Source organism: Pogona vitticeps, chromosome 5, assembly GCF_051106095.1.
Source record: "Pogona vitticeps strain Pit_001003342236 chromosome 5, PviZW2.1, whole genome shotgun sequence".
NCBI lineage: Eukaryota > Metazoa > Chordata > Lepidosauria > Squamata > Agamidae > Pogona > Pogona vitticeps.
This window is the reverse complement of record NC_135787.1, coordinates 53,029,667-53,052,037: the sequence shown is the minus strand read 5'-3', so window position 1 is coordinate 53,052,037 and position 22,371 is coordinate 53,029,667. Positions and strand designations below refer to the sequence as shown.

The 22,371-nt window shown below is 40.6% G+C and overlaps 1 protein-coding gene across 2 annotated transcripts; it reads left to right on the top strand.

Moving 5' to 3' along the window:
- The first annotated feature begins 3,871 nt into the window (after positions 1 to 3,871).
- On the top strand, positions 3,872 to 14,092 carry CBR4 (carbonyl reductase 4). Of its 2 annotated transcripts, none has more exons than XM_020805514.3 (6): positions 3,872 to 4,006; positions 5,637 to 5,797; positions 6,248 to 6,368; positions 7,031 to 7,167; positions 9,628 to 9,762; positions 12,322 to 14,092. In XM_020805514.3, the coding sequence occupies exons 2-6, from the start codon at positions 5,656 to 5,658 to the stop codon at positions 12,498 to 12,500; spliced, it is 714 nt and encodes a 237-aa protein (XP_020661173.3). In that variant the 5' UTR covers positions 3,872 to 4,006; positions 5,637 to 5,655; the 3' UTR covers positions 12,501 to 14,092. The 2 variants fall into 2 exon arrangements, with proteins under 2 accessions (XP_020661173.3, XP_078249988.1); XM_078393862.1 differs by lacking the exon at positions 3,872 to 4,006 and adding an exon at positions 4,084 to 4,203.
- Positions 14,093 to 22,371: the final 8,279 nt, after the last annotated feature.

Below are 22,371 nucleotides of genomic sequence, written 5' to 3'. Positions count from 1 at the left end.
TGACTGCAATCAAAATTGTGTGACTTACAATATTTTCCTTCCTTTTTAAAGAATCTCCTCCCACTTCTGATTCAGTCAGCATTATTAAAAATATATGGCAGAGTATGTTTACTGTGTTTTCCACTAATAGTAAGAAATTGCACGCCAAAATACACAATTTATACAGTCACGGAGGAGCTTTGGTTTTCTGAACCTCAAAATATACTGATGTTTTTCATCTACTGGAGCTGATAATAATCCAGCAAGATTGTTGGTGGAACTCATCCCTGTTTTTTTTCAGCTGGCAAGGACCCCAACTGGGAGACTGTCTCATTCTTAGAGGTCACAGTCCTGAAGCGCTTGATCTCATACATAGCCCATTTGGTATTGCAGGTGACTTGGTGTAACTCAGCTTATGCTGAAGATGTTGGATAGCTTTGCATGGGGGGGAAGCAGATAAAATAAGACTTCTTTGAGTCTCCTAGATGGTTCTTTATGTCTTCTGACTACACTGATTTCTCAATCTAGACCGTTACTCTTAGGATTGCTGCTGCCCTTCCTCAAGAAGGAAATGTGTTATTCTCACATTTCCTTCTTGACCATCTTTGTGAGGGGCAGAGGGGAGATTTTACTTTCCTTCTCAAGAGATGAGGGGGCTCTTTGCATCTCTGCCCCAATTAGTTAGAAATAAGATTCCTATTATCTTTCCTTTTTTTAGTGTATTCTCTAACAAAACACATTTTACATGTATATATATCCCTGTTCAGCCTTGAATGTGACTGGGTGAGTCATTCTCTCCTCCTGACATTGACTTACCCCACAGGATTATTCTGAGGATAAACCGAGAAGAGAAAAACTATGTAACACAGCCTTGAGCTTACTGGAGGAAATGTTGGATATGTATACTAAAAATAATAAATATTATTAATAATGAATGGCAATAAAGAACTACAATAGTCTTACAGCATTGTTGCAACCAGAGCTCGGTGTCTCAGCTAATTTTATTAAGCTAAGCCCCAAGCAGTAATAATAAGCAACAGTTTATTGGAGGAAAGGGCAACAGGTTTATTCAAATAAAACAAGTGCGCACTTGGGTGCCCAGCAGGGTGGGGACCCTGAGATCAACAGGGTTAAAGTTTTCATACAGTTCTAAAAAGGAAACAAAAGTATGCAGCAGTTCATTTGTTCTTGACAACTATATGCATTGGTTACAATTTCTTGCATCTCAGTTTCTCATGTGTAGAGCAGCTTATCTCTAAGGGATGTTGAGTCTTCCTTACAAAGTGCTACTTCTACTTTGGCATTTGCTCCCTTCTTACAGTATTAGAAAAGACTAGTAAATTTTCAGATGAGGTTTGGGGGCTTTTGCACTCCCTTTTTCATATAAATCTATCTCCTGAGAAACCTATATGTGGGAAAGGAAGCAACAGTTAGAACTGGATATGGAACAACTGACTGGTTCAAAATTGGGAAAGGCTGTATAATGTCCCCCAGCTTATTACGATACCACTCTTATGGCAGAAAGTGAGGAGGAATTAAAGAACTTCTTAATGAGGGTGAAAGAGGAGAGCACAAAAAATGGTCCGAAGCTCAACATCAAAAAACTAAGATCATGGCCACTGGTCTCATCACCCCCTGGGAAATAGAAGGGGAAGATATGGAGGCAGTGACAGATTTTACTTTCTTGTGCTCCATGATCACTGCAGATGGTGACAGCAGCCATGAAATCAAAATCAGAAATCCAATAAAATCCTTGTGTTTAAAATATTATTACCCGGCTTTTCTCCTTAAAAAGGGCCCAAGGCGGCTTACATCATTAAGAAACAGTATTTAACTCTAACAAAAGTGAATATAAAAATACAAAAGGATCAAACAAACACCATATGAAAAAACACAAGCAACACCAAAACACATTCAAAGCAGTAAGGTAAAACAATCCTTAAATTTAGCTTATTTAACTTATATGCAGAATACATCATGCAGAAGGCTGGACTGGAGGAATCCCAAACCGGAATTAAGATTGCCGGAAGAAATATCAACAACCTCCGATATGCAGATGATACCACTCTGATGGCAGAAAGTGAGGAGGAATTAAAGAACCTTGTAATGAGGGTGAAAGAGGAGAGTGCAAAAAATGGTCTGAAACTCAATATCAAAAAACAAAAAACAAAAACTAAGATCATAGCTACTGGTCCCATCACCTCCTGGCAAAATAGAAGGGAAAGGTATGGAGGCAGTGACAGATTTTACTATCTTGGGCTCCATGATCACTGCAGATGGAGACAGCAGCCACGAAATTAAAAGACGCCTGCTTCTTGGGAGGAAAGTGATGATAAACCTTGACAGCATCTTAAAAAGCAGAGACATCACCTTGCCAACAAAAGTCTGAATAGTCAAAGCTATGGTTTTTCCTGTAGTGATGTATGGAAGTGAGAACTGGACCATAAAGAAACCTGACCGCCAAAGAATTGATGCCTTTCAATTGTGGTGCTGGTGGAGGCTCTTGAGAGTCCCCTGGACTGCAAGGAGAACAAACCTATCAATTCTAAAGGAAATCAACCCTGAGTGCTCACTGGAAGGACAGATCCTGAAGCTGAGGCTACAATACTTTGGCCATCTCATGAGAAAACTCCTTGGAAAATACCTTGATGTTGGGAAAGTGTGACGGCAAGAGGAGAAGGGGACGACAGAGGATGAGATGGTTGGACAGTGTCATCGAAGCAACCAACATGAATTTGACACAACTCCGGGAGGCAGTGGAAGATAGGAGGGCCTGGCATGCTCTGGTCCATGGGGTCACGAAGAGTCGGACACGACTAAACGACGATTCATATAAATAAATGTCTAATGAATCGGTACTCCACATGTCTAAAGAAGAAAACTACAGTCACAGAAGCCTATGCCATAACCCTTGTTTATCTGTGCAGTGCTGCAACTGTGTTTTTTTCCCTTGCTGCAACAGACTAGCACAGGTACCCTTTTGAAGATTATTAGCAGAGGTTTCTGCCTGAAAGCACAAGGCTCTGCAGCCAGCTGTTCCATTAACAATCCAAACCCTTCAATTCCGTCTTTGCCATGCTTCACACTCTTAACCCAGGGTTTGTGGCAGAAGAAATTCAGCTTCCACACCACCATTCAGAGGACAAGGAATCCAAAAAGATGAGCTTTACCAAAATCAAGCAATTACAAAATCAGGCAAGCTTTCAGACCCTGCAGGCCTCTAAATCAGGCCCAGCATTGCAGAGCTGGGGGAGGGGCAGAAAGGTTCTGCATTTTGGTCTTGCCAAAAATCTGGCCTTTTCTAGCTCAGGGAGCTGGAGCTTCCCGGCTCCAAGGGCTAGCAATTTGAGTCCCTGTGTCTTCCGGGAGAAGTGCCAGCCTATGTAGCCCTGGATAAGTTACCTGATCCCAGAGGGGAACGGAAAAGTTCTCACAGCTTTGGAAGAAAAAAACAAAACAAATTTATTTATTTATTTGATTTATACCCCCACCCATCTGGTCTATACGACCACTCTAGGCAGCTGAAAAACCCTGAAAAGGTCATTATAAATGGGAATCAGTCTGAGGGCATATATAATCAATGTTCCCCAGCTCAACAATGCCTATCCCGATGAAGAGTCTTCCGGGACTAGGACGCTCGCCTCCTTTTGAGATTTCAGACATCGAATAAAGCTTCAGCAGAGGCCGGTGTGTGTGTGGGGGGGTTCGATTCCCCACTAGGTCTCCCAGACGGGGTTACACACTGGATACCCCATAGAGTCGATCCCCTTCCAGCTGTGCAAGTAGACTTAAGAGTGTTTACGTACAAGGCGCAAACTAGCTTCTCTTCTCGTTTGCTTTGTTTTGTCCCTCCTTTTTTGGGGAGGGGGAGGGGAAAGGAGAAAAAAGGGCGCGTTCCTTGCTCCGGCGAGTCATGGGCGCCGTCGCTCCCTGTTAGCCGCTCCCTCTCCTGTCAAAGCAGCGCCACTCCCGGCGGCGGCGGCGCCTCCTCCCTCCTCTTCCTCCTGAAGCCGTCTGTCCGCGGAAGGTGGGAACGGTCTGGGCTGGGCGAAAGACGGGCCAGGGGCGGTGGCGTCTCTAGGAGGAGCCCCGAGGGCTTGCTTGGCTGCCCGCGGAAAGAAAAGAAGCCGCTTTTGCCAGCATGGCGGGCCGCTTCAGCGACGTCATGGATATAGGGCGGGAAGTCCCGGGGAAATTTGGGAGATTTTTCTATCGCGTAAACAGGTTTAGGGGTTATCTTGTCTCCAGTTCTCTCTCTCTCTCTCTTTCTTTCTCTCTCTCTTTGACAAACAAACAACCAAACAGGATCTGAAAGTCTTGGTCCGCCATTTGCTTTGGACTTTTAACTCTGGGAAGCCTCAGCCAGCATGGGATTCTGGGAGTTGTAGTCCAAAGCCGCTGGTCAGGTTTGATAATTTGTTTTGCGAATCGACGGATTGGATTTAAAAGGTCTCCGGGATTGCAGGTGTTAGAATCTGTAGCTTGTAAAAGAAGAAAAATAAATAGAATTATTAACTAGATGGACCTTTCCTTTGAACTCACACAGTGGCGCCAGAGAGTGTCCGTGGGCACATGGGAAGGGGTGATCTTGTACTCGGGCCTCCAAACGTCTCATGACAGTGCCTCTCATCAAAATTTCCTGCGGGAACTCAGGGGTGAGGGAAGTCGAGGAAATGTTATCCTGTGGATTAGTGACTGGCTACAGAACAGAAAGCACAGGGCAAGAAGAAATGGCTCTCAAAAGGGAGGGATCGAAAACGTGTGGGTCCTTCAAGGGTCAGTGTTACAAGCAATGTTTCAAAGCTTTTTAACCTAAACTCTCTGCAGTCAGGAGTTAGTTGTGAAGTGGCAAATGATGCTGGCAACATCTAATGCTTGCAAGTGGTAAACAGATTGAGTCAAGCTCAAAAAAAAAAAAAAAACAGAAAAAAAACACTGGGTCCATTACAGAGGTAGCAGCTACCTGTACCATTTTTCTTAGCAATGGTTAATAAGTGGCATTAAAATTATGTAAGTAAACGTTTTAATTAAAGAGGGTGATTACATGACAGATAGCATATTTACTATTACCCCCTTGGATGCCTCATTGGTGGGCTGAGGGAACTTTGGATCTTTGCATTGCGGGGAGATTCTTCAAGGTATTATAAATGCTCAGACCATAAATCAAAAGGGGGGAAATGTCTTCCAGCCCAATTTCAGAGGAGTTCCCAGACAAGAGGTCCAACCAAAATAGCAGCATATTTTAGCTTGAAGTTTAAAGTACTGTACTTACTGTCTATAACTCTGCCTTAGGAAATCTACCAACTCATCAGAAGGGGGGGGGGAAATGTAGAAAAGCTGAGAGGCCATTGAATAAGGCCATTTGCTTTATTCTAGCTCAATAATATGTTACCTGTAGGTCTGATGATGATAAAATGACACATAACCTGTCTGTGTGTATGCACATATACCGTATCAGTTCATACATAAGTGTATTTAATGCTTTTGCATCAGAAAACATACTGTACAAATGTTGCATATCTTAACACAGTGCAGATGTATAAAATTTTAGGTTGTGTTGATTGGAATTGTGTATAGTTTATTGCTTGCTGCCTCTTAGGTTATTTTGATAAGTACACAAATACAAAAGCAACATGTATATTGTCTGTCACTACTAGCAATTAGTTTTCTGTGAAGATGTCAAAGGTTTGTGCCATTTTTGGAGGATCCCGTGGAATTGGTCAAGCAGTTGCACAACTGCTAGCACAGAAAGGGTATCATTTGGCTGTTGTTGCAAGAAATTTGGAAAGAGCTCAGACTACTGCCGTTAACCTGGGAGGTATGTGCACCTTGGTCTTTGCTTTAAACATATTTTAAACATGTTTTAGAACCGTGGTGGACTGTTAGAAAAACACATTTTTATTGAATGTGCTGCTCATTTTGCAGAAAAAAGCAAAATTATTAGAACTGAATCATATTTGTGAATCATCTGGGACAGCTCATAACATGACACAGTATTAATTAACAATCTAGTTAACACATTGTAACTCATTAGCAATTGGTGGAGCTCACTTTTTTCTCACAGAGTTCGGTGTAACATTTGAAAAGTGCACTCCATCAGCAACAAACATGGTTCTCATATAATAGGGATTGGTATCTTATCTATCTTACTGATCATTGTTTTAGAATCAGTGTGCTAAGAGCTTTATGCATTGGTTTTGATTGAAATTATTGTCTCTGAGTAACTTGAGAGAGTTTATATCTCATTGTGGATTTTATTCCAACACAGCAGGCCATCTAGCCTTTAGTTGTGATGTTTCCAGAGAAGAAGACATCCAAAATACTTTTAAAGAAATAGAGAAGAGTTTAGGTCATGTAAACTATCTCGTTAATGCTGCAGCTATCAACAGGTTAGTTGCAATCAAATTATATACTTTTGGTAACAACATAAATGGATAGCTAAAACAGAAGATAACAGTTTAGTTTGTTTTGGAGAAGGTTTAAAGTTAAGAGGCTTTAAGTATATCCTCTAGTTTTTGGAAGAGTATAGATTATTTGGGCTGTTCTTTGGCTTATAAAAGTTGATAACATTTCATTATCTTGAAAGAACCCTTTAATTTCCTTCAGTATCTCTCAGCTGATCAAAGATTGAATATGATTTTGGGAGCCTCCATGTCATTTTCATTTAAAAGACTTGTTTAAATAGTAGCATATAGTATGATTTCTGAGCCTTAAGGGCCTATTAAAATTTACTGCAATTGCATGGTTAGCATTTAGTGATCAAAGAAAGGTACATAGATAAAACATTCCAGAGTACCCTGGTCAAAAAGACAAAACCTATTAGTTAATCCAGAGTAAACAATATAGGGTTTACTCTGGATTAAAATATTTAATTTCAAGATAAAATAGTTAGGATTTATATTTTTTGTCTTAACAGGTTAAGCACTGATCACATGTAGAAATTGTCACCTAGCATGTTTTCATGTTTTTCGGTGTAATTTGTGCAGCTTCTTGAATTTTGTGAACAGTAATTCTTTAAGAATTAACATCCAGTTTTCTCCTTTTTGACTAGGGATGGCTTATTGTTGCGAACTCAGCCAGAAGACATGTTATCCCAGCTTCAGACCAATCTTGTGGGAACAATGCTCACATGCAAAGCTGCATTGAAGAGCATGGTTCAACAGCAAGGTGGTGCTATTGTTAACTTAGGTATGTCAGCCCAGGAAATACAATTATGTCTTAGTAATGCTAATTCTTTTAGAATAAATATGAAGTATGATTCAAGTACTTTCCCATGAAATCACAAAGCTAAAATTCATGGAGATTTGACCATAAATACAGTGGGGTCTCAACCTACGGAATTAATCCGTATTGGAACTGAGTCTGTGGGTCCAAAAGTCCGTAGGTCGAAAAAGCATTCCCCATAGGAATGCATTGAAAATCCATTAATCCGTAACCCGCCTAAGAAACACCCACCACACACATAAAATTAAAAATAAATTTTAAAAATACTCCTTACCTTTCTGAAGTCTTCAAAGGGTCCCCCGCTGCCGCCATCGCTGCTGTTGGAGGGCTTCGGCGCCGCTGCCAGAGGCCTCTCGGAGGTCCCCCCGCCGCCGCCGATAGTGCTCCGGAGGCACTATCGGTGGCGGGGGGAATCCAAGAGGCCTCCCATGGTGGCGGGGCCGCCGCCGCTGTCCGAGTATGGCTCAAATGGCTTCCTCCAATGTCGGGCGGAAATCTCCGAAGGCAAGAAGGCAGGGAGAAAAGGCGGGAAATTCGAATTTCCAGCCTTTTCTCCCTGCCTGTTTGCCTTCCGAGCTCTCAAAGGGCTTTCCCCTCTACATTGGAGGAAGCCCTTTGAGAGCTGTGAAGGCTCTCAGTGGCGGCGGCAGCAGGGTGGGGTGGGGGGCTCCGGATGCCTTCCATTGCTTCTCTGCCTGGAAGGCATCCGGAGGTCCCCCGCCGCTGCCACTGGGAGCCGTGCTGCTCCGGGCAACCCAAGCCATGCTCCGACTCCTGGGAGTCCAAGCATGGCTCGGGTTGCCCAGCGTGGTGTGGCTCCCAGCGGCGGAGTTGGCAGCGGGGGACCTCCGGATGCCTTCCAGGCAGAGAAGCAATGGAAGGCATCCGGAGACCCCACCCACCCTGCTGCTGCTGCCGCTGGGAGCCGAGCCGGGCAACCCTAGCCGTGCTTGGACTCCCAGGAGTCCGAGCATGGCTTGGGTTGACCGGCGCAGCTTGGCTTCCAGCAGCGGTGGCAGCAGCAGGGGACCTCCAGATGCCTTGCAGGGCTTCTCCACCGCTATGGGAGGAATGTTGGAGGTCCCCCCCCGCCGCTGATAGTGGCTCTGAAGCACTATCGGTGACAGGGGGGACCTCTGAGATGCCTCCCATGGCAGCAGAGAAGCCCTGCAAGGTATCAGGAGGCTCGACCTACGGACTAATGGTTTTAAAACAGGAATTATAGAAAGGTAAGTTGAAAATAATTTTTACTGTACTGTACACTACTTTTTCCTTTATGCATTGGGTTGATTTCATGTGTGTGTTATCAGTCTCAACATAAAATTTAGGCAAGTACAGTGATGCCCCGCATAGCGACATTCCGTGCAGCAAAAATTGCTGCAAAGCGATTTCGAACGCTATGCGTTCCTACGGGCTTAAAACTCACCTTTAAGCGAAAATCCTCTATACGGCGGCCATTTTCGCTGCCCGGTAAGCGAGGAATCCGGACGAAAACACAGCGGGTAGCCGATTTTTTTACCCAGCAGCCATTTTGGAACCGCCGATCAGCAGTTGGGAAATCATCGCTATGCGATGATTGGTATGCGAAACGGTACCGATCATCGCAAAGGGTTTTTTTTTCCTATCTAAACCATTGCAATGCGATCGCAAAAACGATCGCAAAAAATTAGTCGCTATGCGGATTCATCGGTAAACGGGGCGCCCGTTAAGCGAGGCACCACTGTATATAGAACAATGGGAGAAGACAGTAAAATAATTTCTCTTATCCTGCCTATTTGTCTCATTTTACACAGACAATTGACTGATCTATAAACCTGGCAAGCTTTCCTCAGTGATTGGCTGCCTGAGCAGGATGTGAAATAGATTGTTGTTTCTTACTGCTTTTGAATGTGTTTTATATAGTTAAGGCTTGCTGTGTTGTAGTGTGCTGTTTGACTTTCTAGTATTTGTATACTTACTGTTTTTAGCTTTAAATGTTGTCTTTTAATGATGTAAGCCACCTTGTGTCCTTTTTAATGAGAAAGGCAGGGTAAAAATATTGTAAATAAATAAATGAACTAAATTTAAATATTTGCCCCCAAAGGCCTTTTTTCCCCATGTGAACACTGCACTTGATCCAACTACCCGAGGAAACAATTCTGTATTAAAATATATTCAGAATAAAAATTGTGAGGTAAAATCCAGTTGCATTATTGTAGTTATACTTTTGTATGGCTATAGTCCGTAACACCTTTTGTTGAATGTCTGGTTGTTTCTTTAGAGTTTAAGATTGCCATACCCATTATGTAAGTACAGGTTATTTTAAAATCCTTTAGCTGAAGCTTCAAAATGTATAAAATGCTGTACAGCTATTGAAAACAATCTGCTTGGCTATAATTCTCACACATTGGTTTTAACTACTGTACATTTCTTGTTTTATTTTAGGGAGTATTGTTGGATTGAAGGGCAATTCTGGGCAAAGCATATACAGTGCCAGCAAAGCAGGATTAGTTGGATTTTCATGCTCTCTTGCCAAAGAAGTAGCAAGAAAGAACATTCGAGTCAACATGGTAGCTCCAGGTTAGTTTAAGTCCAATGACTGATTCACAGAATGTCACCAAGGATTCAGCGCATTAGTAAGATTGGAGTGATACAACATGAACTCCCTTAGCTCCTTATATAGTGAATGCAAGACACATTTGGGTTTTTTTTCCTCCCAGACTCTTTAAGATTTAATTTCAGTCCCATAATTACTTCAGTTGCAAACTCAGTAGATGGAAAAGGAAGAGCCATTGCATTGTTTTCAGTAAAATTTACTTTATATTTTGAATGGAAAGTTTGCCTGGAGGCTGAGACTGCCATTCTTCCTCCTTTAGCTGACATGGTTATGGCATGACCTGTCCTGTCAGTTTCTCCATTTAAACTTGATTTGCCCTTGGATATTGATTGGATTTTTACTCTCTTTGCTATATTTTTGATGGGTCTGCTCTCACTTACCCTGTCTCAATCTTGGTAAGGCCAATAAGGTGAGCAATCCAAAGTCTTAGATGAAAAATAAAGGTAATTCTCCAATTATTGTTATTGAGCTGGTCTCTCCCTCTCCTGCCCGCCTTAAACAAGAGGCTGTCATTTTGTAGCTACAAAGTATATGTGATAACAAAGCTACAAATAAGCAAAAAAAAAAAAAAGTGAAAATCGAGTTTTAAGTAATTTTCAGCAAGAGCTCTCAAAGGAGATCAATCTGTTGCAATTCTGACAAGCAATAGAGGCGGCATTTTCAATCTTCAAGATTCTAAATCTGAAAAGTTCTTTTAAAAATTAGAACAGTTGTTCTCTTTATATAGGATAGACCGAGTAATACAGTGGTGCCTCGCTTGACGAGGATAATTCGTTCCAGCAAAATCGCTGTAGAGCGAAATCCTCGTCAAGCAAAATAAAAAAACCCATTGAAATGCATTGAAAACCGGTTCAATGCGTTCCAATGGGCTAAATACCTCATCGTGCAGTGAAGATCCTCCATAGGGCGGCCATTTTTGGGTGTCTGTAAAGCGAAAAATCCATGCTGAAAACAGCGGAGAGCCATTTTGCACAGCAGGTGGCCATTTTGAGATCTACCAATCAGCTGTTTTAAAAACATCGTTAAGCGAAAAATCGGTTCCCGAAGCAGGGGACCGATCATCGTTAAGCGAATTTCCCCCTTAGAATATCGTTTTGTGATCGCAAAAGCGATCGCAAAAACCTCATCGTGAAGCGGATTCATCATTTAATGAGGTAATCGTTAAGCGAGGCACCAGTGTAGTTATTACCAGTACATTGAATTCTGATATTTGGGAAAGTTCCCTTTTTTGATACTATGACTACCAATAGTCTCAAGAACAATTATTTCTTAGTCCAAGCATAATATTTTTCTCAAAGGGACAGAGCAAAATGCCAGTATTTTAAACAAGTAGCCTTAGTTCATTTAGAACTGACATCTTACATTCACACCCACCCACACCACACTGTGGTGTGGTATTTTTTTCTTTTGATTTTGTGAATTAATTTTTTCCACGAATAGATGCCATAAGTAATAGCAAGTATTAGATTTTTTCTTTTGCTCAAACTAGACTGCATGATAGAATTGGGTTTGTATTCTTTGACCTATACTTTTACCAAATAATCATTTTCTGTACATACATGTTATACATGAAATAATTAGAGTTCTTGTGTAAACTTTCTCTTTTATTTTGATTAATTCAGTTGTCACTTTTCTTTATTAACTACAGCAAGACTTGAGTATGAACATTTCTGACATCTGAGCAAGCCTCTGGCGATACCCTGAATAGCACTGACTGTACTCCCTGGATGTGAGAATTTAACCCCCATCCTTTGAGTGGAATCTAACCCAAGGCATAAATGCATTTGTCAGAAAATGTCTCTATTCATTTTCTTTTTAAAATTATGATTGGTTATCTGTTGATTATTAAGGCTGAAATTATATATATAATGTCTGGTGTTGAGACCTATGGTCATCACCTTTTGTCTATAAATTTAATCCCTGCATGGATTTTATGGAAATCTATATCCTCTTTTAGCTTATTTTTTTGGCAATGGGTTATTGTTGCTAATGCTGAATGGGGAGACCATGAGGATGATACAGGAGTAAGGTTGTGAATTTATCTCCCTTTCATTCCATGTAACAGTTTTTATGGTGGAAGAGAAAAAAGGGCATCTGAACGATGGTGTCTGGTGGGGAAGACAAGAGTATGAATTTACACTGTTAAAATCTGATTTTCTGTAGTTAGTCATGTTTTGTTGGATGTTCTAAGAAGTGCATCCTATCAAAATCAGTGCTGGCCTTTACTGGCAAATAGATTTGGTTAATATGAGGCTGTATATGTAAGATATGTAAGATTTGGCCCGTATAAAATTTGCTGTATAGTTTCATCAATAGCAGATTTTTAAGACTAGGATTGATAATCATAGTCTTAAAAATGTAAACACTTTCCTTTCTTTAATGATTTCTTGAGCTTTCTGTCCTGCTAGATGTGTGACATGAAAATTTGGGAAACACTATATAAATGGCAATAAGAGTTATACCAGATAATTAATGTCAGAAGTATTTATAAACATCTACCCCCCACTTCCTGCTCTTTTCAGGCTTTATTCATACAGATATGACGTCACACTTGAAAGAAGAAGAACTGAAAAAGAATATTCCTCTTGGAAGATTTGGGGAGCCTTCGGAAGTTGCCAAAGCTGTTGCATTTCTTCTAGAAACTCCTTATGTAACAGGACATGTTCTAATTATAGATGGAGGGTTGCATCTTCTGACTTAAAAGCCAAAAACATTATTTTTGAATTGTGGATAAATCTGCTCAATAATGGAAAGGCTCAAAAAGTGAACTGGCCAATATTTTAAACGGAAGTAACACAATTTGTAAATGGTCTGATTTTAAATCGAAACTTTAAATTACATCCTTATGTTGTTCTCTGGGTTTTTAGCTGGGGTGGGGCAAAATGTGGCCTTTCACATGTTGTCGGGTTGGAAGTCCCATTAGCCGTAGCCAGCCCAGCTGATGAGGAGGTGTGCTGAAAATGGAAACAACAATCCAGCAATACAATAGCTGGATCCAAATAAATAGATTTCAATAAATAGAATCAGATAATGTGATTCCAAGTTTTCATTTTGTGTTTGTCTTTACGTGTTTTTTTCTCTGAGTAGGAGAAGAAGCCTTACATAGGCATTGATAAAATGTATGTACTCATGATGAGGGAAGTATGGCTAACTATCCCTCCTCATTTCTTCATGTAAAAGCAAATATGTGAAGAGGAGACTGCGGTAATTATGGAGTTTGCAATCTCCCATGCTATCTTTTATTTAACATCGAAAAAACCAAGGAATTCATAGTGGACTATAGGAAAAAAAGAGCAGACATTCAGCCACTGTATATAGATGGAGTTTGTGTGGAACAGGTGGTTGAATGTAAGTTTCTTGGGACTATCATAACAAATGACCTGACTTGGAGTGCAAACACCGCTGCGTTAATCAGGAAGGCACAACAACGGTTGTATTTTCTAAGGATTCTTAGAAAGCAACAATTGACTGAGAGTTTGTTAATCACCTTCTATCGGAGTTCAATTGAGAGCATATTATCCTACTGTCTCTGTGTATGGTTCACGAGCTGCACAGTGGCAGAGAAAAAGGCAATTCAAGGGGTGATCAAGACGGCCCAAAACATCATTGGCTGTTCACTCCCCTCTTTGGAAGAATTGTATAAGAACAGATGTAAGAGGAAGATATCTAACATACTGAAAGACTCCTCTCATCCGGGATATCAGCTCTTTAAACTATTACCATCAGGAAGGAGATTCAGGGTATTGAAAGCAAGGACAAGCAGATTCAAGAACAGTTTTTACCCAAGTGCAGTATTGAGTTTAAATGCGGGGCCATAGGTTTTTGGTGGAATTTTAATTGCTGAGAGAAAACGGGGTATCTATATTTGGATGGTGAAAGTTGTGTATATTTTAACTTTTTTTTGTAGTGTTGTCCGGTTTTACCTTGGGGAAGAGCACCTCATTTCGTTGCACCCACTTGTGAGCGCAATGACAAATAAATTTCTTATGTCTTATGTCTTATCTCCTAACTTCTTTGACTGGGAGGGACTTTTATAGGTTGGAAGTAAACTTTCAGTCCGTCCAGTATCAACCAATACTTCTCTCCTGCATGTCAGAATTCTAAGAGAGACCCACCTCTATGCTGAGAGAATCTTTTTACCTCACAGAGAGTCTGTTAATGTAAGTTGATGATGACTGGTAGGAAAATGCTTGTTAAAGAACACAAGAAGCAAAGTTGTTAAAATCAGTAATGTTGCTAGTTTGTTAATACATTCAGAATTGTAAGTAAATTCAACATTTTTATTCTTTATTACTAATGCCTCAGAGTGAGTCATTGAAACTGTAAGTGCCAGTTAATGAGAGGGGGTGAATTATTTGTGAACTAGTAGCTTGTGCTCTGTGAAGGGACGTGGTGGCGCTGTGGGTTAAACTGCAGAAGCCTCTGTGCTGCAAGGGCAGAAGACCAGCAAGTTTGTAAGATCGAATCCATGTGACGGAGTGAGCTCCCATCGCTTGTCCCACCTCCTGCCAACCTAGCAGTTTGAAAGCATGCAAATATGAGTAGATAAATAGGTACCACCTTGGTGGGAAGGTAACGGCGTTCCATGTCTAGTCGCAGTGGCCACATGACCACGGAAACTGTATTCGGACAAACACTGGCTCTATGGCTTGGAAACCGGGATGAGCACCGCCCCCTAGAGTCGGACAGGAATGGACTAAATGTCAAAGGGAGACTTTACCTTTACCTAACTTGTGCTCTGTGAGTCCCTGAACCTCTGCTGTGCAGCTGAAGAAAGTTACAGAATTTCAAAATTCTGCAAGAGAAGAAGCTCTATGTAGGCATTAATAAAATGTGTGTACATATAATGAAGTATTGTTAACCGATCTCTTACAATTTCTGTCTACAGGTAACAGCAACCGTGTGAAGAAGAGACTGCTGTAACTATGGAGTCTCTGTATATGAGCCGGGATATGGACAGCGAGTCCTGGTTTTCATGTGGAGTTACTGCATGCTCTTATCGAACAACCATTTTTGTGTGAGGAGAGCAGTAATGTGGCAGGATGGCCAAGGCTAAAGTGTGTAGGGAGGGAGCTGTTGTCAGGAGTCCTCGACAGCCATGGATTCCGCTGATGTATTTGGGGTGCATATCTGAAGCAACCAAAGAGCTTCTCCCTCATTCCTCAGTGTGCTCCCCAACAGAGCTGGAAGTTGTAACTGATGGAGAGGTACTTGGTTTCTTCAATTTTGGGGATGGTGGCACCCCCTTCTTGGTTGTAACTGACTGTGGAAGTGCCGGTATCTCTGCTGCAGTCCATACCCTCATGAGCAGAAGGAGTGCTCTGATCAAGGCCTCTTTTAGAAAAATCTTGTGTCATGTTAAAGACTAAAAGATTTATTGTGCCATGAGCTGTCATGAACTAGAACCCACCTCATCCCACGAAGTACCCTCTAGTTCGCAAAAGCTTATTATGCTATAATAAATCTCTTTGTTTTTACTAACCCTTTGTCCTTTTTCTATGACTATGACTCTGAAAACTGGCTTCTTTTTAATGTACTTTACAAGGGAAATATCTATTTTCATAATTTGTGTTGTGGGTGTTCCATTCAAGAGAGACAAAATAAACTGATGATAAAGTACTTACAAATGTTGACAAGTCAGCAGCCTGGCAGTGTAGGAGGAGGGCTCACTACACGAACCTTTATTTTAGTTCTTAAGTGGTTTTGAACAAAAAATATATTGAACTTAACAAGTTTGAGTTTCTTAAAGTAGTAATTCTGGGATGTACTCTCACTCTAAGTCCTTGAAAGAATGCTAAATCATTATTTTAAAGTGACATTTCCTGGGCTTCTCTTATGGAAGCATAAATACTTGTCTTTGCAAACACTTGAGTGTGGCACCTCTGCAAAGCATTAATAAAAGAAGACAGAGTGTACACTGTTGAAAAACACTGTAAGTGCTCATATTTTGTTTGTTTGTTTTATTAAAAAAACTTCATAGAGGTTTGGAAGAACTTGATTCCTGCATGTAGAAACAAGTTTCATTCCCATAGATGTGGGTACTATTTATTTACATTTAAAAATGAAAAAAAAAAAACATAGTGAATTGGATCCACTCTTAAGTGCACCTGAGAAGGCTGGATGAAGCAGAGCTTGTTCCCTCCTCATCCCACCTCCCAGCTTCATGCCACACAGGGGTGCTGGACTATGCTGCATGGGATGCAGGGAGAAGATGAAGATCGCTAATCACCAAGCTACAACATCTTCTGGAGTAGACTTCTGTCTTTAGGATGTAGATCCTAGACCCAATGTGAAATTGCTTGCCACATTTGAAGCTGTCTGATGCTAAATGGTGTATGGTCCCTACTATGTGCAGTATATTGTGATGCCCTTTCATCCCTTTATTCTGAACAGGACTTCATGTACACTACATTATCTTGGTAGCAGATGTTTGCCATTATATGGTTGATAAATAATTATTTTATATGTATTAGTTAATTTAGTTAAGAGATCAAGAATCATATTGGGATTAGAGATGAAGCTCCTGTTTTTTAAACTGAAAAGTGGACTTTGTCAGAAACGGGCTACAGTCAATTTAGATTAGTAGAAGTGTAGACATAGCTACAAAAAAGGCCAAAAAAATTGCAATCACTATATTAAGGCTTACTGTAAGTTAAAATCATTTTAAACAGAAGACTACAGTTTATTTTCACACAGGATTTATCCAAGAAGAATTAGGCAAGGGAGCAAGGGTTCCTTCATCCTATTTTCATCTTGCATTACTACTGTCTATATCAATGATTCCCAACCTTTTTTGAGTTGTGACCCCCCCCCAGTTATAATAGCCAAGTAGTCTGTTCCCATTTTCAATGGGATAAAGTCAGCCCTTCTCAGAAAGTAGAGACTTCTTTCTCCCCCAAAGGGCCTGTTTTTACATAGATACACAAATGCACCAACTTTAATATTCTGCTCTGGAAATGGTTTAGCAAGCGCTACAACACATACAAGGCGACCCATGACCCTCAGAAAACACTCTGCAACCCTCTTGGGAGTCACAACCCCCAAGTTGGGAACACTGGTAGCTAGGGTTGGGAAACACTCTAAGATGTTTGACATTACCAGGAATTAGCTTGAGAAAGTACCTCCTGTTTTATCTCTTGAGGTCAGTATAACAGTGGTTTGTTAAGCTAAATTTAATACTATACATATAGTGTGTTGTCCTATAATTTGGTGCTGTTTAAGTTTGGTTTCAGTTCCCAAAGCTGAAACTTTGGTTTCAGTTTGGTTTCAGTTCCCAAATACAGTGGTGCCTCGACTTAACGAATGTCCCGACATACAATCATTTCGAGTTACGACCAGTTCCGGCTGCAAAATTTTGCTTTGACTTGTGGCCGGAGCTTCAAGTTACAACCAGAAAAAGACAGGAGAAAAAGCCAGGGAATTCAAATTGCTAACCATTGGTGGTGAAGAGGCTGCTTCTTTGTAGCTCTTTCACCCCAGCAGTTAGAGAGTATGCGATCAGAGGAGGCTTTGGATTGCCTGGTAAGGTAAGGTGCTGCTTTGTACTTCTTAAAAACTGTTCTGGGTGGGTTTTGCAGCGTAGTTTTGGGCTGGGTGGTGGGATTATGTTTCTATGCTGTGATGGGTCTTGCAGGGTTTTTTTTTGGTGTTTTTTTCTTCCCATTTCTGATGGGTCTTGCAAGGTTTGTTTGTTTTTGTTTTTTCTGATGGGTTTTGCAGGGTTTTTTTTTATTTCGCCCCTCCCCATTTCCAATGGGTCTTGCATAGTTTTGGGTTTTTTTCTCCCATTTCCGAAGGATCTTGCAGGCTTTTTTTTTTGCATTTCCGATGGGTCTTACACGGTTTGTTTGCTTTCTGCTTTTCTTTTTTCTTTTTTCTTTTTTTGCATTTCCCAAGGGTATTGCATGGTTTGCTCGCTTTCTGCTTTGCTTTTTTTGCATTTCCGAAGGGTCTTGCGTGGTTTGTTTGCTTTTCTTTCTTTTTTTCTTTCTTTGGCTGGAACGGATTAATTGCAATTCCGATAGGTCTTGCAGTGGAGGGTTTTTTGGTGATTTTTTTCTTCAGCCGGAACGGATTAATTGCATTTGAATGCATTCCTATGGGAAATGGTGCTTTGACTTTTGACGATTTCGAGTTATGACCAGAGTTCCGGAACCGATTAAGTTTGTAAGTCGAGTCACCACTGTACAGGGTTACCACTTTCTGGAAAGTCAGGGAGAGTAGGAGAAATGGAAGTTGGTCAGGGAAATATCAGGAAAATTGGTGAGAAGTCAGGTAAAGTTAGGGAAATTGTAATGAAGATATGTTTGCGTAGTGGACTTACGACATTCTGCTAAAAAAGGATGGTCTTGTGGCAGTTGGTGTAGAGAAGTGACAGAATACGCATACAATTTAATTATGTCCTTTCTCCGGCCTTTAGGATTTCCACCTCTGTGGTCCGAGCAACCAGTCTACCATCTTTTACCATTGAACGCTGTCCTTGCATGATTAGTCTAATTAAAAATTTTAAAGCAATGTATGTTTGGGTTACATACAAAGATAAATATGTTGGGATTATGCTTGTGAATGGAATGGAGGTTTTGTCTCCTGAGTTGCACTAGAGTTTTGCTACTGTTGGGTTTCACAAACAACTAGCACTTTCTCTCCACCATGCAAAGTGAAGTTTGCAAATGGAATTGTTTGCTCCTGCTGGAATTTACAATTCTTTTACCATCTTTCTGAGCAGTATCTGTTAAAACCTTTGGGGTTTGGGCTTCTGTCATCTGAGGCAGACAGCTAACTTCCAGACACTTCTCTAGGTTTATACATGGTTGCAGAAAATCCAATTTCTTTCCATATTGGCCATTTTCTCATGTCATGCTATTCCATTTCAACTATTTTTAGTTCGGCAACACCAGCAAAAATCTGACATACATTAGTAGCTTTAAATGTAGCCAGACTTGTTTGCTGGAACTGAATGAGATTATTTATGAGTCACAAGTGGATATATTTCTTAATTCATGTAGTGAGCTTACTAGCAAACTTTAATAGTATTTGGAATTCATCAGGTTTTTACAGCTTCCCACACTGAGCTTCGTGCTTCACATGCTGTTTAACTGTGCTAAACAGCCCAATCACTTCCATTTTTGACAGGCATAAACAAATGTCTGATGAATACTTTGGTAAACTTTTGGCTGCCCCAAGAATTGTGTTCCAGGAAAAGATGCCTGTTGTTTGTTCGTAGAAGCTGTATTTTTCAAGTTAGAAATGTTTGCATACCATCGCTATTGCTCAGATGGTAAATCTTTCCCTCCCACAGCCTCGAAACTTTAATAGATTGTCACAGCATCTTCAGATAAATTGATGGGTCCCAGTAAACATTTTAACAACTTTATGTCAAATTTTGACAAATAAGCCTTTATAAACTACATAAGTTGGGAGAATTATATTTACAGGATACTTTGCTTGTTACTTAGCACGGCAGAGATTATGATAAAATGCAATTATATTTTTCATTTCTTTTTTTTCCCCTCAAGTTTTTTTTTACTGTTTCATCCCACATTTGCCTGCATTTATGCCACATGGACTGTTCTGCATTCCTTAAACCATTGTGTTCTTTTTCCTATTTACATTGTGGACAAGTACAGTATTTGTTTTTATGGCAAAAGCTTTTTTAAATAAGCAAGGCTGTTATTTGAGACCTGAGTCACCTCGGCTGTGATTGTGAAGGCACTGAATGAAATATAGACAGCTTCTTTACCAGTTTGACAAGCAAAAATGTTTCCATAAATTATTGGTTAGCTCCTATGACATACCAGCGACAAAATTAACCACAACGACAAATCATCTTAGGAAGAAAACATTCCAATGCCTCTGCATTTTTTTTTGCTGTCAACAATCACCTCAAGTTTATTTACGAGACTACTCAGGCCTGAACGAGCAGATATAATTCTGATTCTTATTATTTCGCCTACATAAACAAGGTGGGATGAAATTCATCTTATTTTATTCATAGGGCTGTTGGTGGTGAATCAGTGATCAGTTTTTTTAGACTCTAATTTTTAACCTGCACAGTATCCTAAATCACTTGTTTCTCTAGAGATAAAAGTAAGGGGTGGAAGGCATGTGCAAAGTTGAGTCATTCTGAAGCTAAGAGCAAATTTAGTTGTTTGTGTTTTGTATCAAAGTCTTTTTGACTTTGATTATGACCTAATCCAGGCATGGGCTGTATGAGGCCATTCAGATGATGTGCTTAATGTTGGCTAGGGCCCATGGACGTTAAAATGGCATTTGGATAAAAGCACATTCTCTATCCCAATTTGTCCTTCAAACCTAAAGCAGAATAGAAATGAAATCAGTGGCTTCATTCAGACAACAGGTGTTGTGTGCACTTTTCCCCTTGCTCACTATAATTTGTAAACCTTTTCAAACAGACTGTAAGGCATTTAAAAAGTATTGATGTAATCCCTTTTTACTGCTGTCAACAGTTGAGTGAGATTATTGCTTATAGCCTATATCAGGGGTGGGCAATTAATTTCTATAAGGGGGCCACATGAAAAATCTGAACTGTGTTCGGGGGCCGAACCAACTTTATGTAAAAATAAAATCAAACAGTGATGTTATGATTGTTTTTATTTTAAACTTGTTAATCTTCACAAATATTAAAGAGTTTTTTTGCAGTATGTTAAAGATAAGTGTAGCGGAACCCAAAAGATGATGTCATTCCTGCATGTCAATCAGAGGATAGAGCAGGAGGGGCGAAGTCAGAATGACAGAAAGTGAGAAGAGACCGTTCAGGGGAGTTGGAATGAGATAGGGATAGAGAGAAGTAGGGACAAGAAGATGTGGAGCGAGTGCTAGGGTTTAGGAGTAGATAAAAAGGGATTAAGAAAGGAAATTGAAAGAAAAACATATTGAACAAGCAGGAATGAACCCATAAGCATAACATGAAGAATATTGGTTGAAAACCTACAATTGTATTGAATACAAATGATTGAACACCTGATTTATTATACATGAACACATGAAACAGTTGTATTTGATTCTTCTTATACTTTGTTCAATAATAAAAGAATATTTAATTGAAAACCCCTGATTCCTAAGTTCTATGAGCAGCTCCTGTGTGTGTGTGGGAATTGTAGTGGTATTAAGATAATACCTGGTGGCAGCAGGAAAGGGCGAGTTTACCTTTGTGGGGCCCAGGGAAATAAGGGACCACAAGGGGGATCGCCGCAATAAGCAACTGATCAACTTTAGACAAAAATCTATAAATTATTTTGATGTTCAAAACTATCCATGGGCTGGACAGGAGCGGCTCGCAGACCGTATGAGGCCCTCAAGCCGCACTTTGCCCATGTCTGGCCTACATGGAGCTATATCTAACTATCTAGTTACTATGTGAAAAGAAAAAAACTATACGATCCATGTTCAGAAACAGAGACAATACGTTTACGAGACCATGAAAATAACACAAACAGCAGGTGTTTCAAGTTGTGTCTTGCATCAGGCTGGTCATTGCGGAACTTGCGGGGCAGAACAAAAATCTGAAAATCTTCCTGGATGGAAGTTGGGAACTGGAGAAACTGCATTCTAGTTTAAGTTCAAAGATGGAGACCGCAAATGGAAATAAGCAGTCTGAAGTGTATTTACAGCATAGGGTTTCACCTCAGTAGTTAATTGTTTTTCCTGTCTCTTAAGGGAAAGAATGCCCGTCATGATGTGAATCCCCCAGTGCCCTATACTGAAGCCCATGCCTTCTTGCGTTGGCTGTGTATAGGAGCCCACAGAAATATGTTTTATAAGCTTATATCCACATATAAACTAGAAATAGAATTTGGTTTCAGGTAACTTCTGTGCCTAGTGTATTATTACATTTAAAATATTCTTTCGAGGACAGAGGATGTTGGAGCTCTTGGTGTAGTGCCATCTGTGAATGAAAGGCAATTTTCTTGTCATGGTTGTAGATCCTGCACTGGATGGCTGTTTGGCTTTTTTCTCTGACGTATGAACATCCAGCCAAGATGACTTTTGGATTCTTCTGGATCTTCCCCACTCTTGCCACATGCCCAGCTCCCCAGTGGGCCAGACTGATGAAAAGTCATGCAGGACACGCACACGCACACACACATCCATTTATGCTACTTCAGTGGTCCAATCTATCATCCATCCATTTTTTGTTACATGGGGTTTGGGGATGTAGGAATTGGATCCCCCCCCCCCGAGATGAAGCATGGAGTGGAATCTCTAACAGAAGCTAGGAGAATTATGTGAAGATGACAAATATGGGTGCAGTGGATTGACTGGATTTTATTCAGATTGTTTCACCTAACTTGTATAGGATCAGGCTGTTGATGTTGAGTATTCAGTATAGTGAACTATGTGTAAACTAGAAAGTGATCCTCTTTTGCTGCCTATTCCCGTGTTCAAAGGCTAATGGTTTAGATATCAAGCCATGATACAATGTATATACTAGTGTATTAAAGCAGGGGTCCCCAACTTTTTTTGCCCTGCAGACTGGCGGGGGAAGGCGGGGCACCCCCCGTGCTCGTGCACATGTGCAAACAAGTGCTCTCTCGCATGCACTTGTGCACATA

Coding starts and splice junctions, on each gene's coding strand:
- CBR4 (XM_020805514.3), top strand. CDS start 5,656: ATGTCAAAGGTTTGTGCCATTTTTGGAGGATCCCGTGGAATTGGTCAA. Junction 6,369..7,030: donor AATGCTGCAGCTATCAACAG/GTTAGTTGCAAT, acceptor CTTTTTGACTAG/GGATGGCTTATTGTTGCGAA. Junction 9,763..12,321: donor AGTCAACATGGTAGCTCCAG/GTTAGTTTAAGT, acceptor TGCTCTTTTCAG/GCTTTATTCATACAGATATG.